The sequence below is a fragment of the Oncorhynchus masou genome, chromosome 14 (genome assembly GCF_036934945.1).
Source record: "Oncorhynchus masou masou isolate Uvic2021 chromosome 14, UVic_Omas_1.1, whole genome shotgun sequence".
In the NCBI taxonomy this organism is placed as follows: domain Eukaryota; kingdom Metazoa; phylum Chordata; class Actinopteri; order Salmoniformes; family Salmonidae; genus Oncorhynchus; species Oncorhynchus masou.
In genome coordinates, this window is record NC_088225.1 from 36,430,731 (window position 1) to 36,451,119 (window position 20,389).

General features: G+C 42.7%; 1 protein-coding gene across 2 annotated transcripts in view; it reads right to left on the minus strand.

Annotated features, from left to right (window-relative positions):
• The window catches only part of LOC135554810 (methyltransferase-like protein 22), a 47,967-nt gene that overhangs the window by 19,136 nt on the left and 8,442 nt on the right, over positions 1-20,389 (minus strand). For both annotated transcript variants that reach the window (XM_064987252.1, XM_064987251.1), the window contains exons 4-9: positions 19,978-20,105; positions 19,429-19,469; positions 15,980-16,124; positions 9,508-9,579; positions 5,533-5,635; positions 76-244 (exon numbers count right to left, since the gene is read on the minus strand). In XM_064987252.1, the coding sequence (XP_064843324.1) occupies positions 76-244; positions 5,533-5,635; positions 9,508-9,579; positions 15,980-16,124; positions 19,429-19,469; positions 19,978-20,105 (658 nt within the window). The remainder of the gene's footprint in view (positions 1-75; positions 245-5,532; positions 5,636-9,507; positions 9,580-15,979; positions 16,125-19,428; positions 19,470-19,977; positions 20,106-20,389) is intronic.

The window sequence follows — 20,389 nt, forward strand, 5'->3', positions numbered from 1 at the left end:
TATAGTACTAGAAACATACTGTTGAACAGGGGTTTTCTAGGTTCAGTAAAGTGTGTATGTGAAAGTGTCTCTCACCAGTTGCTCTATGCGCTCATACAGCAGGCACTGTGGGAAGGAGGGGGTGACCTGCTCCACAGTGAAGCATGTCCGTCCGTCCCTCAGCTCCTGCATCTCACACAGACAGTGGCGGAAATGGTCGTAGGCCTCGCAGGATATGTCCATGTGTCTCAGAGTGAAGTTCAGCCTGGGACGGACAGACAGACAGACGGACACACACACACGGACACACGGACACACAGACACAGACACAGACACAGACACAGACACGCACACACGGACACACGGACACACGGACACACGGACACACGGACACACGGACACACACACACACACACACACACACACACACACACACACACACACACACACACACACACACACACACACACACACACACACACTGTAATTACAAGATGTGGCACATGAGCTGGATTTATTTTTTACATTTAGCATAAATCTATATACACAAGAACCTGATGGTTACTCTGACAGAGCTCCAGAGTTCAGGTAGGTATGTAGTACAGGTATGTTACCTCTTCTCTATAGACAGGTATGTAGTACAGGTATGTTACCTCTTCTCTATAGACAGGTATGTAGTGCAGGTATGTTACCTCTTCTCTACAGACAGGTATGTAGTACAGGTATGTTACCTCTTCTCTATAGACAGGTATGTAGTACAGGTATGTTACCTCTTCTCTATAGACAGGTATGTAGTACAGGTAGGTTACCTCTTCTCTATAGACAGGTATGTAGTACAGGTATGTTACCTCTTCTCTATAGACAGGTATGTAGTACAGGTATGTTACCTCTTCTCTATAGACAGGTATGTAGTACAGGTATGTTACCTCTTCTCTATAGACAGGTATGTTACCTCTTCTCTATAGACAGGTATGTTACCTCTTCTCTATAGACAGGTATGTAGTACAGGTATGTTACCTCTTCTCTACAGACAGGTATGTAGTACAGGTATGTTACCTCTTCTCTATAGACAGGTATGTAGTACAGGTATGTTACCTCTTCTCTATAGACAGGTATGTAGTACAGGTAGGTTACCTCTTCTCTATAGACAGGTATGTAGTACAGGTATGTTACCTCTTCTCTATAGACAGGTATGTAGTACAGGTATGTTACCTCTTCTCTATAGACAGGTATGTAGTACAGGTATGTTACCTCTTCTCTATAGACAGGTATGTTACCTCTTCTCTATAGACAGGTATGTTACCTCTTCTCTATAGACAGGTATGTAGTACAGGTATGTTACCTCTTCTCTACAGACAGGTATGTAGTACAGGTATGTTATCTCTTCTCTACAGACAGGTATGTAGTACAGGTATGTTACCTCTTCTCTATAGACAGGTATGTAGTACAGGTATGTTACCTCTTCTCTATAGACAGGTATGTAGTACAGGTATGTTACCTCTTCTCTATAGACAGGTATGTAGTACAGGTATGTTACCTCTTCTCTATAGACAGGTATGTTACCTCTTCTCTATAGACAGGTATGTAGTACAGGTATGTTACCTCTTCTCTATAGACAGGCATGTTACCTCTTCTCTACAGACAGGTATGTAGTACAGGTATGTTACCTCTTCTCTATAGACAGGTATGTAGTACTTCTCTATAGACAGGTATGTAGTACAGGTATGTTACCTCTTCTCTATAGACAGGTATGTAGTACAGGTATGTTACCTCTTCTCTATAGACAGGTATGTAGTACAGGTATGTTACCTCTTCTCTATAGACAGGTATGTAGTACAGGTATGTTACCTCTTCTCTATAGACAGGTATGTAGTACAGGTATGTTACCTCTTCTCTATAGACAGGTATGTAGTACAGGTATGTTACCTCTTCTCTATAGACAGGTATGTAGTACAGGTATGTTACCTCTTCTCTATAGACAGGTATGTAGTACAGGTATGTTACCTCTTCTCTATAGACAGGTATGTAGTACAGGTATGTTACCTCTTCTCAATAGACAGGTATGTAGTACAGGTATGTTACCTCTTCTCTATAGACAGGTATGTTACCTGTTCTCTATAGACAGGTATGTAGTACAGGTATGTTACCTCTGCTCTATAGACAGGTATGTAGTACAGGTATGTTACCTTTTCTCTATAGACAGGTATGTTACCTCTTCTCTATAGACAGGTATGTTACCTCTTCTCTATAGACAGGTATGTAGTACAGGTATGTTACCTCTTCTCTATAGACAGGTATGTTACCTCTTCTCTATAGACAGGTATGTAGTACAGGTATGTTACCTCTTCTCTATAGACAGGTATGTAGTACAGGTATGTTACCTTTTCTCTATAGACAGGTATGTTACCTCTTCTCTATAGACAGGTATGTTACCTCTTCTCTATAGACAGGTATGTAGTACAGGTATGTTACCTCTTCTCTATAGACAGGTATGTAGTACAGGTATGTTACCTTTTCTCTATAGACAGGTATGTAGTACAGGTATGTTACCTCTTCTCTATAGACAGGTATGTTACCTCTTCTCTATAGACAGGTATGTTACCTCTTCTCTATAGACAGGTATGTAGTACAGGTATGTTACCTCTTCTCTATAGACAGGTATGTAGTACAGGTATGTTACCTCTTCTCTATAGACAGGTATGTAGTACAGGTATGTTATCTCTTCTCTATAGACAGGTATGTAGTACAGGTATGTTACCTCTTCTCTATAGACAGGTATGTTACCTCTTCTCTATAGACAGGTATGTAGTACAGGTATGTTACCTCTTCTCTATAGACAGGTATGTAGTACATGTATGTTACCTCTTCTCTATAGACAGGTATGTAGTACAGGTATGTTACCTCTTCTCTACAGACAGGTATGTAGTACAGGTATGTTATCTCTTCTCTACAGACAGGTATGTAGTACAGGTATGTTACCTCTTCTCTATAGACAGGTATGTAGTACAGGTATGTTACCTCTTCTCTATAGACAGGTATGTAGTACAGGTATGTTACCTCTTCTCTATAGACAGGTATGTAGTACAGGTATGTTTCCTCTTCTCTATAGACAGGTATGTAGTACAGGTATGTTTCCTCTTCTCTATAGACAGGTATGTTACCTCTTCTCTATAGACAGGTATGTTACCTCTTCTCTATAGACAGGTATGTAGTACAGGTATGTTACCTCTTCTCTATAGACAGGTATGTAGTACAGGTATGTTACCTCTTCTCTATAGACAGGTATGTAGTACAGGTATGTTACCTCTTCTCTATAGACAGGTATGTAGTACAGGTATGTTACCTCTTCTCTATAGACAGGTATGTAGTACAGGTATGTTACCTCTTCTCTATAGACAGGTATGTAGTACAGGTATGTTACCTCTTCTCAATAGACAGGTATGTAGTACAGGTATGTTACCTCTTCTCTATAGACAGGTATGTAGTACAGGTATGTTACCTCTTCTCTATAGACAGGTATGTAGTACAGGTATGTTACCTCTTCTCTATAGACAGGTATGTAGTACAGGTATGTTACCTCTTCTCTATAGACAGGTATGTAGTACAGGTATGTTACCTCTTCTCTATAGACAGGTATGTAGTACAGGTATGTTACCTCTTCTCTATAGACAGGTATGTAGTACAGGTATGTTACCTCTTCTCTATAGACAGGTATGTTACCTGTTCTCTATAGACAGGTATGTAGTACAGGTATGTTACCTCTTCTCTATAGACAGGTATGTAGTACAGGTATGTTACCTTTTCTCTATAGACAGGTATGTTACCTCTTCTCTATAGACAGGTATGTTACCTCTTCTCTATAGACAGGTATGTAGTACAGGTATGTTACCTCTTCTCTATAGACAGGTATGTTACCTCTTCTCTATAGACAGGTATGTTACCTCTTCTCTATAGACAGGTATGTAGTACAGGTATGTTACCTCTTCTCTATAGACAGGTATGTTACCTCTTCTCTATAGACAGGTATGTTACCTCTTCTCTATAGACAGGTATGTAGTACAGGTATGTTACCTCTTCTCTATAGACAGGTATGTTACCTCTTCTCTATAGACAGGTATGTTACCTGTTCTCTATAGACAGGTATGTAGTACAGGTATGTTACCTCTGCTCTATAGACAGGTATGTAGTACAGGTATGTTACCTTTTCTCTATAGACAGGTATGTTACCTCTTCTCTATAGACAGGTATGTTACCTCTTCTCTATAGACAGGTATGTAGTACAGGTATGTTACCTCTTCTCTATAGACAGGTATGTTACCTCTTCTCTATAGACAGGTATGTAGTACAGGTATGTTACCTCTTCTCTATAGACAGGTATGTAGTACAGGTATGTTACCTTTTCTCTATAGACAGGTATGTTACCTCTTCTCTATAGACAGGTATGTTACCTCTTCTCTATAGACAGGTATGTAGTACAGGTATGTTACCTCTTCTCTATAGACAGGTATGTAGTACAGGTATGTTACCTTTTCTCTATAGACAGGTATGTAGTACAGGTATGTTACCTCTTCTCTATAGACAGGTATGTTACCTCTTCTCTATAGACAGGTATGTTACCTCTTCTCTATAGACAGGTATGTAGTACAGGTATGTTACCTCTTCTCTATAGACAGGTATGTAGTACAGGTATGTTACCTCTTCTCAATAGACAGGTATGTAGTACAGGTATGTTACCTCTTCTCTATAGACAGGTATGTTACCTCTTCTCTATAGACAGGTATGTAGTACAGGTATGTTACCTCTTCTCTATAGACAGGTATGTAGTACAGGTATGTTACCTCTTCTCTATAGACAGGTATGTAGTACAGGTATGTTACCTCTTCTCAATAGACAGGTATGTAGTACAGGTATGTTACCTCTTCTCTATAGACAGGTATGTTACCTGTTCTCTATAGACAGGTATGTAGTACAGGTATGTTACCTCTTCTCTATAGACAGGTATGTAGTACAGGTATGTTACCTTTTCTCTATAGACAGGTATGTTACCTCTTCTCTATAGACAGGTATGTTACCTCTTCTCTATAGACAGGTATGTAGTACAGGTATGTTACCTCTTCTCTATAGACAGGTATGTTACCTCTTCTCTATAGACAGGTATGTAGTACAGGTATGTTACCTCTTCTCTATAGACAGGTATGTAGTACAGGTATGTTACCTTTTCTCTATAGGCAGGTATGTTACCTCTTCTCTATAGACAGGTATGTTACCTCTTCTCTATAGACAGGTATGTTACCTCTTCTCTATAGACAGGTATGTAGTACAGGTATGTTACCTCTTCTCTATAGACAGGTATGTAGTACAGGTATGTTACCTTTTCTCTATAGACAGGTATGTAGTACAGGTATGTTACCTCTTCTCTATAGACAGGTATGTTACCTCTTCTCTATAGACAGGTATGTAGTACAGGTATGTTACCTCTTCTCTATAGACAGGTATGTAGTACAGGTATGTTACCTCTTCTCTATAGACAGGTATGTAGTACAGGTATGTTACCTCTTCTCTATAGACAGGTATGTCGTACAGGGGAGACGGAGGTTGTTACAGATTCTGTACAGAGTTCGGAACAGCGCGTCTGTCAGGTCGTCATCGTAGCACACTGGGACAGATGACAAATAAATACAGTTTATTACCATTAACGTTCCACAGAGATCGTTAACGTTCCACAGAGATCATTAACGTTCCACAGAGATCATTAACTTTCCACAGAGATCATTAACGTTCCACAGAGATCATTAACGTTCCACAGAGATCATTAACGTTCCACAGAGATCATTAACGTTCCACAGAGATCATTCAGCACCATACTGTCTGTGTTCTGTACCTGTAGTCTGCTCTGAGTGAATTAGCAGGGAGATCATTAACATTAAACACCTGATCCTACCGGTTAAACACCTGATCCTACAGGTTAAACACCTGATCCTACAGGTTAAACACCTGATCCTACCGGTTAAACACCTGATCCTACAGGTTAAACACCTGATCCTACAGATTAAACACCTGATCCTACCGGTTAAACACCTGATCCTACCGGTTAAACACCTGATCCCACCAGTTAAACACCTGATCCCACCAGTTAAACACCTGATCCCACCAGTTAAACACCTGGTCCTACCGGTTAAACACCTGATCCCAGTTAACCTCTTGGAACTCCCCATCCCGGATCCGGGATCGTGACTAAAGCCTCAGGCTCATTAGCATAACGCAACGTTAACGATTTCTGAAAATCGCAAATAAAATGAAAATAATGGGTCTGCTCTCAAGCTTAGCCTTTTCTTAACAACACTGTCATCTCAGATTTTCAAAATATGCTTTTGAACCATAGAAATTCACTAATTTGTGTAAGAGTATGCAAAGCTAGCATAGCATTTTGAGTAGCATTTAGCACGCAACATTTTCACAAAAACCAGATAACCAAATAAATAAAATCATTTACCTTTGAAGAGCTTCTGATGTTTTCAATGAGGAGACTCTCAGTTACATACCAAATGCGCAGTTTTTCCTGAAAGCGTCTGTGTGTAGGAGAAATCGTTCCGTTTTCTACATTGCGTCTGGCTAAATAAATAGGCCTATTCTCTAATACAGAGTGCCTGGCCTGCGTGGCCTGTGATTTCTGGGAATCTGGTTGGTCAAGAAACTCACAGCCTGTAAAACTCCCATGTTCCTGCAGCACTCCCATGTGCCTGTAAAACTCCCATGTGCCTGCAGCACTGCCATGTTCCTGTAGCACTCCCATGTGCCTGCAGCACTGCCATGTGCCTGCAGCACTCCCATGTGCCTGTAAAACTCCCATGTTCCTGTAGCACTCCCCACTCCCATGTGCCTGCAGCACTCCCATGTGCCTGCAGCACTGCCATGTTCCTGTAGCACTCCCATGTGCCTGCAGCACTGCCATGTGCCTGCAGCACTCCCATGTGCCTGTAAAACTCCCATGTTGCTGTAGCACTCCCCACTCCCATGTGCCTGCAGCACTCCCATGTGCCTGCAGCACTCCCATGTGCCTGCAGCACTCCTATGTGCCTGCAGCACTCCCATGTTCCTGCAGCACTCCCATGTGCCTGCAGCACTCCCATGTTCCTGCAGCACTCCCATGTTCCTGCAGCACTCCCATGTGCCTGTAGCACTCCCGTGTTCCTGCAGCACTCCCATGTTCCTGCAGCACTCCCCACTCCCATGTGCCTGTAGCACTCCCCACTCCCATGTGCCTGCAGCACTCCCATGTTCCTGTAGCACTCCCATGTGCCTTCAGCACTCCCATGTTCCTGCAGCACTCCCATGTTCCTGCAGCACTCCCATATGCCTGTTGCACTCCCATGTTCCTGCAGCACTCCCATGTTCCTGCAGCACTCCCATGTACCTGCAGCACTCCCATGTGCCTGTAGCACTCCCCACTCCCATGCGCCTGCAGCACTCCCATGTGCCTGCAGAACTCCCAAATTCCTGCAGCACTCCCATGTTACTGCAGCACTCCCATGTGCCTGCAACACTCCCATGTGCCTGCAGCACTCCCATGTGCCTGTAGCACTCCCATGTGCCTGCAGCACTCTCCACTCCCATGGGCCTGTAGCACTCCCCAATCCCATGTGCCTGCAGCACTCCCATGTTACTGCAGCACTCCCATGTGCCTGCAACACCCCCATGTGCCTGCAACACCCCCATGTGCCTGCAGCACTCCCATGGAACTGCAGCACTCCCATGGAACTGCAGCACTCTCGTGTCCCTGCAGCACTCTCGTGTCCCTGCAGCACTCTCGTGTCCCTGCAGCACTCTCGTGTCCCTGCAGCACTCTCGTGTCCCTGCAGCACTCTCGTGTCCCTGCAGCACTCTCGTGTCCCTGCAGCACTCTCGTGTCCCTGCAGCACTCTCGTGTCCCTGCAGCACTCCCGTGTCCCTGCAGCACTCCCGTGTCCCTGCAGCACTCCCGTGTGCCTGCAGCACTCCCGTGTGCCTGCAGCACTCCCGTGTGCCTGCAGCACTCCCGTGTGCCTGCAGCACTCCCGTGTGCCTGCAGCACTCCCGTGTGCCTGCAGCACTCCCGTGTGCCTGCAGCACTCCCGTGTGCCTGCAGCACTCCCGTGTGCCTGCAGCACTCCCGTGTGCCTGCAGCACTCCCGTGTGCCTGCAGCACTCCCGTGTGCCTGCAGCACTCCCGTGTGCCTGCAGCACTCCCGTGTGCCTGCAGCACTCCCGTGTGCCTGCAGCACTCCCGTGTGCCTGCAGCACTCCCGTGTGCCTGCAGCACTCCCGTGTGCCTGCAGCACTCCCGTGTTCCTGCAGCACTCCCGTGTTCCTGTAGCACTCCCCACTCCCATGGGCCTGTAGTACTCCCCAATCCCATGTGAATGTAGCACTCTCATGTTCCTGTAGCACTCTCATGTTCCTGTAGCACTCCCATGTGCCTGCAGCACTCCCATGTGCCTGCAACACTCCCATGTGCCTGCAACACTCCCATGTGCCTGCAACACTCCCATGTGCCTGCAGCACTCCCATGTGCCTGCAGCACTCCCATGTGCCTGCAGCACTCCCATGTTCCTGCAGCACTCCCATATGCCTGCAGCAATCCCATGTGCCTGCAACACTCCCCACTCCCATGCACCTGTAGCACTCCCATGTGCCTGCAGCACTCCCATGTGCCTGCAACACTCCCATGTGCCTGCAGCACACCCATGTGCCTGCAGCACTCCCATGTGCCTGTAGCACTCCCCACTCCCATGCGCCTGCAGCACTCCCATGTGCCTGCAGCACTCATGTTCCTGCTGCACTCCCATGTGCCTGCAGCACTCCCATGTGCCTGCAGCACTCCCATGTGCCTGCAGCACTCCCATGTTCCTGCAGCACTCCCATGTGCCTGCTGCACTCCCATGTGCCTGCAGCACTCCCATGTGCCTGCAGCACTCCCATGTTCCTGTAGCACTCCCATGTTCCTGCAGCACTCCCATGTTCCTGCAGCACTCCCATATGCCTGCAGCACTCCCCACTCCCATGCGCCTGTAGCACTCCCATGCGCCTGCAGCACTCCCATGTGCCTGCAACACTCCCATGTGCCTGCAACACTCCCATGTGCCTGCAACACTCCCATGTGCCTGCAGCATTCCCATGTGCCTGCAGCACTCCCATGTTCCTGCAACGCTCCCATGTGCCTGTAGCACTCCCATGTTCCTGTAGCACTCCCCACTTCTATGTGCCTGTAGCACTCCCATGTGCATGCAGCACCCCCATGTGCCTGCAGCACCCCCATGTTGACAAATCATGAGGTAAATCAGTCTAAAAAAAACATGACTTTGTACTTTATCTTAACGCTTTTCATAAATATTTTTTATTAAACTAAATCAAAAGTGGTGAGGTGCTGGCCGACCTGATTGAAAATGCCAGCTGGTCACATGTTTGCCGGCAACCCGGTGTGTGCAAAAAAACGTTGTTTAAGTAACGTTCTCTCGCTACACATTGTCTAACTGTTCAATGTTGGCTCACCTGCAGGTTCCATCAGGTGTCTGTTCAGCGTCACGTTCTTCTGGCACATGCTCAGTAGGTCCTCCCCAACGTCTGCAACACAACGTTACACAGATATTGGGATTTTGACACACCGTTTACGTAACTTTGAAATTAGAAACATTACAGAGACGTCGGGCGTCCAACATTCTAAAACACAACATTGGTAATAGAACAAACAAGACCAATAAGAGACCTTCATTAGGAACACCTTGCTACCAACTCATCAATTCTTACAATGATTCTGACCTTGGATCAGTGAAGCATGGTGGCTACCATGGAGAATGGTTTCTGTATCAGAGATGATTCTGACCTTGGATCAGTGAAGCATGGTGACCATGTAGAATGGTTTCTGTATCAGAGATGATTCTGACCTTGGATCAGTGAAGCATGATGACCATGTAGAATGGTTTCTGTATTAGAGATGATTCTGACCTTGGATCAGTGAAGCACGGTGACCATGTAGAATGGATTCTGTATCAGAGATGATTCTGACCTTGGATCAGTGAAGCATGGTGGCTACCATGGAGAATGGATTCAGTATCAGAGATAATTCTGACCTTGGATCAGTGAAGCATGGTGACCATGTAGAATGGTTTCTGTATCAGAGATGATTCTGACCTTGGATCAGTGAAGCACGGTGACCATGTAGAATGGATTCTGTATCAGAGATGATTCTGACCTTGGATCAGTGATGCATGGTGGCTACCATGGAGAATGATTTCTCTATCAGAGATGATTCTGACCTTGGATCAGTGAAGCATGGTGGCTACCATGGAGAATGGATTCAGTATCAGAGATGATTCTGACCTTGGATCAGGGAAGCATGGTGGCTACCATGGAGAATGGTTTCTGTATCAGAGATGATTCTGACCTTGGATCAGTGAAGCATGGTGACCATGTAGAATGGTTTCTGTATCAGAGATGATTCTGACCTTGGATCAGTGAAGCACGGTGACCATTTAGAATGGTTTCTGTATCAGAGATGATTCTGACCTTGGATCAGTGAAGCATGATGACCATGTAGAATGGTTTCTGTATCAGAGATGATTCTGACCTTGGATTAGTGAAGCACGGTGACCATTTAGAATGGTTTCTGTATCAGAGATGATTCTGACCTTGGATCAGTGAAGCATGGTGACCATGTAGAATGGTTTCTGTATCAGAGATGATAGGCAGTAGCACTATTACTCACCCAGACTTGAGAAGTAAATTGAATTTTCATTCTCTGACCTTAGAAGTAAATGGAATTTTCATTCTCTGAATACATTCAGAAGAACAGTCTATTTAATATGATGTTTCCCGGTCTACGCAGACAAGCAGACAGACAGGCAGGCAGACAGGCAGGCAGGTAGGCAGGCAGAAAGACAGGCAGAGTAGCTTGGAATTATCTTGCCCTTTGAAATGTTCTTTCCCTCTCCAGAAGAGCACTTTAATACAAGTGCAATAATTATCATTTAAGTACCTTACTGTGATTGGTTTCAATGACAAAAAAAAAAGCGACAAAAATTGCTTCTTAGAAAACTGCAATTTCTCAAGCAATAATTTTGCTAGGACTGTCAGAGGGGTCTGAGTTGGGAGGGGAAAACTAGATGTTATTGGGAGAGAGGTGTTGAACACTAGGACTGTCAGAGGGGTCTGAGTTGGGGAGGGGAAAACTAGATGTTATTGGGAGAGAGGTGTTGAACACTAGGACTGTCAGAGGGGTCTGAGTTGGGGAGGGAAAACTAGATGTTATTGGGAGAGAGGTGTTGAACACTAGGACTGTCAGAGGGGTCTGAGTTGGGGAGGGGAAAACTAGATGTTATTGGGAGAGAGGTGTTGAACACTAGGACTGTCAGAGGGGTCTGAGTTGGGGAGGGGAAACTAGATGTTATTGGGAGAGAGGTGTTGAACACTAGGACTGTCAGAGGGGTCTGAGTTGGGGAGGGGAAACTAGATGTTATTGGGAGAGAGGTGTTGAACACTAGGACTGTCAGAGGGGTCTGAGTTGGGGAGGGGAAACTAACTGTTATTGGGAGAGAGGTGTTGAACACTAGGACTGTCAGAGGGGTCTGAGTTGGGGAGGGGAAAACTAGATGTTATTGGGAGAGAGGTGTTGAACACTAGGACTGTCAGAGGGGTCTGAGTTGGGGAGGGGAAACTAGATGTTATTGGGAGAGAGGTGTTGAACACTAGGACTGTCAGAGGGGTCTGAGTTGGGAGGGGAAAACTAACTATTATTGGGAGAGAGGTGATGAACACTAGGACTGTCAGAGGGGTCTGAGTTGGGGAGGGAAACTAGATGTTATTGGGAGAGAGGTGTTGAACACTAGGACTGTCAGAGGGGTCTGAGTTGGGGAGGGAAAACTAGATGTTATTGGGAGAGAGGTGTTGAACACTAGGACTGTCAGAGGGGTCTGAGTTGGGGAGGGGAAACTAGATGTTATTGGGAGAGAGGTGTTGAACACTAGGACTGTCAGAGGGGTCTGAGTTGGGAGGGGAAAACTAGATGTTATTGGGAGAGAGGTGTTGAACACTAGGACTGTCAGAGGGGTCTGAGTTGGGAGGGGAAAACTAGATGTTATTGGGAGAGAGGTGTTGAACACTAGGACTGTCAGAGGGGTCTGAGTTGGGGAGGGGAAAACTAGATGTTATTGGGAGAGAGGTGTTGAACACTAGGACTGTCAGAGGGGTCTGAGTTGGGGAGGGGAAAACTAGATGTTATTGGGAGAGAGGTGTTGAACACTAGGACTGTCAGAGGGGTCTGAGTTGGGGAGGGAAAACTAGATGTTATTGGGAGAGAGGTGTTGAACACTAGGACTGTCAGAGGGGTCTGAGTTGGGGAGGGAAAACTAGATGTTATTGGGAGAGAGGTGTTGAACACTAGGACTGTCAGAGGGGTCTGAGTTGGGGAGGGAAAACTAGATGTTATTGGGAGAGAGGTGTTGAACACTAGGACTGTCAGAGGGGTCTGAGTTGGGGAGGGAAAACTAGATGTTATTGGGAGAGAGGTGTTGAACACTAGGACTGTCAGAGGGGTCTGAGTTGGGAGGGGAAACTAGATGTTATTGGGAGAGAGGTGTTGAACACTAGGACTGTCAGAGGGGTCTGAGTTGGGGAGGGAAAACTAGATGTTATTGGGAGAGAGGTGTTGAACACTAGGACTGTCAGAGGGGTCTGAGTTGGGAGGGGAAAACTAGATGTTATTGGGAGAGAGGTGTTGAACACTAGGACTGTCAGAGGGGTCTGAGTTGGGGAGGGAAAACTAGATGTTATTGGGAGAGAGGTGTTGAACACTAGGACTGTCAGAGGGGTCTGAGTTGGGAGGGGAAAACTAGATGTTATTGGGAGAGAGGTGTTGAACACTAGGACTGTCAGAGGGGTCTGAGTTGGGGAGGGGGAAACTAGATGTTATTGGGGGAGAGGTGATGACACCAAAACAGGCTGAAATGTCAGGCGGTCTTTTCAAACAGCTCTTATACTAAAAGGACATGATTATGATTTCCCCAATGACACAGTATCATTCCAACCTCATAGTGTGGTAATATACAGGGCCATCGGAGGGTCACCACGAGGGTCACCATTATCTACAGGTCTATGTACATCTCTTATTTAATTCAACAGAGTAGACTAGTACAGTACCAGGCAACAGTTTGGACACACCTACGCATTCAAGGGTTTTTCTTTCTTTTTAACATTTTCTACATTATAAAATAATAGTGGAGACATCAAAACTATGAAATAACACATATGGAATCATGTAGTAAGCAACAAAAAAAAAAAGTGTTAAACTAATCAAAATATATTTGATATCCTTCAAAGTAGCCACTCTTTGCCTTGATGACAGCTCTGAACACTCTTGGCCTTCTCTCAACCAGCTTCACGAGGTTGTCCCATTGAATGCATTTTATTGAACAGGTGTGCCTTGTTAGAAGTTAATTTGTGGAGTCTCTTTCCTTCTTAATTTGTTTGAGCCAATCAGTTATGTTGTGACAAGGAGGGGGGGGGTGTACAGAAGGTAGTCTTATTTGTGTTTATTTTAAAACAATTCTAAAAACCCGTTTTCACTTTGTCATTACGGGGTATTGTGATGTCATTACGGGGTATTGTGATGTCATTACGGGGTATTGTGATGTCATTATGGGGTATTGTGATGTCATTACGGGGTAATGTGATGTCATTACGGGGTATTGTGTGTAGATTGATGAGGGGGAACAACAACAACAATTTAATCCGTTTTAGAATACGGCTGTAACGGAACAGAATGTGGAAAAGGTCAAGGGGTCGGAACACTTTCCGAAGGCTCTGTAGATGTTCTGCTGACAGGTCCACAACAATTTAACATTGTTTTCTCTTTCAGAAACGGTCACAGTCCTTGGTTTCAAATACAGCATAAATTACTGATAAAAAAAAAGAAGCATTCTTCCAAACATAGTAAATAGACCGGTAGCTTATGTAAAAGTATAGTATATGCGTCAGTATTGCTTTGCGACAGGAGCACAACATCACAGCCTAATGAATCTCAGAGCCCAGGCTATAGCAGATAGAAATACAATAACATAGCAGATAGAAATACAATAACATAGCAGATAGAAATACAATAACATAGCAGATAGAAATACAATAACATAGCAGATAGAAATACAATAACATAGCAGATAGAAATACAATAAAATAGCAGATAGAAATACAATAACATAGCAGATAGAGATACAATAACATAGCAGATAGAAATACAATAACATAGCAGATAGAAATACAATAACATAGCAGATAGAAATACAATAACATAGCAGATAGAAATACAATAACATAGCAGATAGAAATACAATAACATAGCAGATAGAAATACAATAACATAGCAGATAGAAATACAATAACATAGCAGATAGAAATACAATAACATAGCAGATAGAAATACAATAACATAGCAGATAGAAATACACTAACATAGGGCCTCATTGTCCAGGCGGAGTTGCCTATATAGCAGATAGAAATACAATAACATAGCAGATAGAAATACAATAACATAGCAGATAGAAATACAATAACATAGCAGATAGAAATACAATAACATAGGGCCTCATTGTCCAGGTGGAGTTACCTATATAGCAGATAGAAATACAATAACATAGCAGATAGAAATACAATAACATAGCAGATAGAAATACAATAACATGGGGTCTCATTGTCCAGGCGGAGTTACCTATACAGCAGATAGAAATACAATAACATAGCAGATAGAAATACAATAACATAGCAGATAGAAATACAATAACATAGCAGATAGAAATACAATAACATAGCAGATAGAAATACAATAACATAGCAGATAGAAATACAATAACATAGCAGATAGAAATACAATAACATAGCAGATAGAGATACAATAACATAGCAGATAGAAATACAATAACATAGCAGATAGAAATACAATAACATAGCAGATAGAAATACACTAACATAGGGCCTCATTGTCCAGGCGGAGTTGCCTATATAGCAGATAGAAATACAATAACATAGCAGATAGAAATACAATAACATAGCAGATAGAAATACAATAACATAGCAGATAGAAATACAATAACATAGGGCCTCATTGTCCAGGTGGAGTTACCTATATAGCAGATAGAAATACAATAACATAGCAGATAGAAATACAATAACATAGCAGATAGAAATACAATAACATGGGGTCTCATTGTCCAGGCGGAGTTACCTATACAGCAGATAGAAATACAATAACATAGCAGATAGAAATACAATAACATAGCAGATAGAAATACAATAACATAGCAGATAGAAATACAATAACATAGCAGATAGAAATACAATAACATAGCAGATAGAAATACAATAACATAGCAGATAGAAATACAATAACATAGCAGATAGAAATACAATAACATAGCAGATAGAGATACAATAACATAGCAGATAGAAATACAATAACATAGCAGATAGAAATACAATAACATAGCAGATAGAAATACACTAACATAGGGCCTCATTGTCCAGGCGGAGTTGCCTATATAGCAGATAGAAATACAATAACATAGCAGATAGAAATACAATAACATAGCAGATAGAAATACAATAACATAGCAGATAGAAATACAATAACATAGGGCCTCATTGTCCAGGTGGAGTTACCTATATAGCAGATAGAAATACAATAACATAGCAGATAGAAATACAATAACATAGCAGATAGAAATACAATAACATAGGGCCTCATTGTCCAGGCGGAGTTACCTATATAGCAGATAGAAATACAATAACATAGCAGATAGAAATACAATAACATAGCAGATAGAAATACAATAACATCGGGCCTCATTGTCCTGGCGGAGTTACCTATTCTTCTCAGAAATGGCGCACGTAGATATTTAATGTGGCGTTTACACAGCAAAATGTATACATGAGGCCCCCAGGGGGGCGAAGACCCCTGGTTTACCTGACGGTACCTCACCTGTGCAGTACACTGTTTTGGCCACCGTTGCCATGACTACGCTGGTCAGCCCAGTCCCTGCCCCCAACTCCAAGACGGTGGCTCCTCTGAATGTAGTTGGCTGAGACAGGATTAAATCAGCCAATAGGAAGGCGCCACGCCAGACCTTAGTAAAAGAGCCATACAGCACCTTCAGAAGCGATTCACACACCTTGACTTTCCCCACATTGTGTTGTGTTACAACCTGAATTTAAAATGGATTACATTGAGATTTTGTTGGTCACTGGCCTGACACACAAATACCCCATAATGTCAAAGTGGAATTAAGTTTTGATTTTTTTTATTTATTTTTTACAAAAAAAAATTATAATATGAAAAGCTGAAATGTCTTGAGTCAATAAGTATTCAACCCCGTTGTTATGGAAACGCCTAAATAAGTTCAGGAGTAAAAATGTGCTTAACAAGTCACATAATGAGTTGCATGGACTCACTGTGTGTAATAATAGTGGTTAACATGATTTTTGACCACCTCATCTCTGTACCCCACATTGTATATGTACCCCACATATACAATATGAATTACAAGCACAGAATCAACTATTAAAGACCAGGGAGGTTCTCCAATGCCTCGTTAAGAAGAGCTCCTATTGGTAGACATTGAATATCCCTTTGAGCATGGTGAAGTTATTAATTACACTTTGGATGGTGTATCAATACACCCAATCACTTCAAAGATACAGGCGTCCTTCCGAACTCAGTTGCCAGAGAGGAAGGAAACCGCTCAGGGATTTCACCATGGGAACAAAGGTGACTTTAAAACAGTTACAGAGTTTAATGGCTGTGACAGGAGGAAACTGAGGATGGATCAACAACATTGTAGTTACTCTACAATACTCTACAATACTAACCTAACTGACAGAGTTTAATGGCTGTGATAGGAGAACACTGAGGATGGAGCAACAACATTGTAGTTACTCCACAATACTAACCTAACTGACTGAGTTTAATGGCTGTGATAGGAGAACACTGAGGATGGAGCAACAACATTGTAGTTACTCCACAATACTAACCTAAATGACAGAGTTTAATGGCTGTGATAGGAGAAAACTGAGGATGGGATCAACAACATTGTAGTTACTCTACAATACTAACCTAACTGACAGAGTTTAATGGCTGTGACAGGAGAACACTGAGGATGGATCAACTACATAGTTACTCTACAATACTAACCTAACTGACAGAGTGAGAAGAAGGAAGCCTGTACAGAATAAAACATTCCAGGATATACATCCTGTTTGTAACCCTAAGTAATACTGCTAAAAATGTGGCAAAGCAATGAACTTTATGTCCTGAATACAAAGCGTTATGTCCTGAATACAAAGCGTTATGTCCTGAATACAAAGCGTTATGTCCTGAATACAAAGTGTTATGTTTGGGGCAAATTCAATGCATTACTGACCACTCTCCATATTTTCAAGCATGGTGGTGGAAGCATCATGTTATGGGTATGCTTGTAATAATTAAGGGCCGGGGAGTTTTTCAGGATAAAAAAAGAAACTGAATGGAGCTAAGCACAGGCAAAACCCTAGAGGAAAACCTGGTTCAGTCTGCTTTCCACCAGACACTGGGAGATGAATTCACCTTTCAGCAGGACAATAACCTAAAACACCAAGGCCAAATATACACTGGAGATGAATTCACCTTTCAGCAGGACAATAACCTAAAACACCAAGGCCAAATATACACTGGAGATGAATTCACCTTTCAGCAGGACAACAACCTAAAACACCAAGGCCAAATATACACTGGAGATGAATTCACCTTTCAGCAGGACAATAACCTAAAACACCAAGGCCAAATATACACTGGAGATGAATTCACCTTTCAGCAGGACAATAACCTAAAACACCAAGGCCAAATATACACTGGAGATGAATTCACCTTTCAGCAGGACAGTTACCTAAAACACCAAGGCCAAATATACACTGGAGATGAATTCACCTTTCAGCAGGACAATAACCTAAAACACCAAGGCCAAATATACACTGGAGATGAATTCACCTTTCAGCAGGACAATAACCTAAAACACCAAGGCCAAATATACACTGGAGATGAATTCACCTTTCAGCAGGACAATAACCTAAAACACCAAGGCCAAATATACACTGGAGATGAATTCACCTTTCAGCAGGACAATAACCTAAAACACCAAGGCCAAATATACACTGGGAGATGAATTCACCTTTCAGCAGGACAATAACCTACAACACCAAGGCCAAATATACACTGGGAGATGAATTCACCTTTCAGCAGGACAATAACCTAAAACACCAAGGCCAAATCTACACTGGAGATGAATTCACCTTTCAGCTGGACAATAACCTACAACACCAAGGCCAAATATACACTGGAGATGAATTCACCTTTCAGCAGGACAATAACCTAAAACACCAAGGCCAAATATACACTGGAGATGAATTCACCTTTCAGTAGGACAATAACCTACAACACCAAGCAGTTACCCAAAACACAAGGCCAAATATACACTGGAGATGAATTCACCTTTCAGCAGGACAATAACCTAAAACACCAAGGCCAAATCTACACTGGAGATGAATTCACCTTTCAGCAGGACAATAACCTAAAACACCAAGGCCAAATATACACTGGGAGATGAATTCACCTTTCAGCAGGACAATAACCTAAAACACCAGGCCAAATATACACTGGAGATGAATTCACCTTTCAGCAGGACAATAACCTAAAACACCAAGGCCAAATATACACTGGAGATGAATTCACCTTTCAGCAGGACAATAACCTACAACACCAAGGCCAAATATACACTGGGAGATGAATTCACCTTTCAGCAGGACAATAACCTAAAACACCAAGGCCAAATATACACTGAAGTTGGTTACGTTCCTGAATGGCCGAGTTACAGTTTTGACCTAAATCTACTTGTAAATCTACGGCAAGACCTAAAAATGGTCGTCTAGCAATGATCAACAACCAATTTGACAGAGTTTGAAGTTTAAAAAAAAAAAAAAAAAAAATTAGGAAATGTGGAACATCTAGGTGTGAAAACTTATGTAAATTAGTTATTTCTCTACCTCTTTTTCAATAAATTTGAAAAAGTGTCAAAAAACATGTTTTCTCTTTGTCATTATGGAGTATTGTGTCTTGATGGGTGAGAAAATAAATCAATTGAATCAATTTTGAATTCAAGCGGTCACCCAACACAATGTGGAATAAGTCAAGGGGAGAGAGAGAAAGGCAAAGAGGGAGAGAGAGAGAGAGAGAGAGAAAGGCAAAGAGAGAGAGAGAAAGGCAAAGAGAGAGAGAGATAGAGAAAGGCAAAGAGAAAGAGAGAGAGAAAGGCAAATAGAGAGAGAGAGAGAGAGAGAAAGGCAAATAGAGAGAGAGAGAGAGAGAGAGAGAGAGAGGCAAAGAGAGAGAGCGACACTCACCTGTTTGCCAACATCTTCTAAAGGCGTGGCCATAGTGTGTTCTGTTAAAGACATGTTGGATTTAAACAGTTATAACACACAGTTATAACACAGTTATAACACATAAACAGTTATAACACACAGTTATAACACACACAGTTATAACACACACACAGTTATAACACACACACAGTTATAACACACATAAACACAGTTATAACACAAATAAACACAGTTATAACACACATAAACAGTTATAACACACAGTTAAAACACACAGTTATAACACACAGTTATAACATACATAAACAGTTATAACACACAGTTATAACACACATAAACACAGTTATAACACAAATAAACACAGTTATAACATACATAAACAGTTATAACACACAGTTAAAACACACAGTTATAACACACAGTTATAACATACATAAACAGTTATAACACACACTTCTGCCTCTCAGACCTGTGTTCACTCCGCTCTCCAGGAATGACATTGGACTAAAAACAGAATAAGTGGCCAGGGTCAGACAGAGGTAGAAACCAGTCCTGTTCTCTGCTCACCTATCCTGATGACGTCTCTAGGACACTCCTCCTCCTCCTCATCATCCTCCTCTTCATCTCTTCTTGCCTGGCTGAGGATGATGGGGTAGACCATGTCTCTGTCCCTCTCAGGGAGTCTTTGTCTGGGCCTGGATAACATGTACAACATTTAGTCATGTCTATATCTCAGACTGTCTGGACAGGTATAACATGTACAACATTTAGTCATGTCTCTATCTCAGACTGACAGGTATAACATGTACAATAGTTAGTTAGTCATGTCTCTATCTCAGACTGTCTGGACAGGTATAACATGTACAATAGTTAGTTAGTCATGTCTCTATCTCAGACTGACAGGTATAACATGTACAATAGTTAGTTAGTCATGTCTCTATCTCAGACTGTCTGGACAGGTATAACATGTACAATAGTT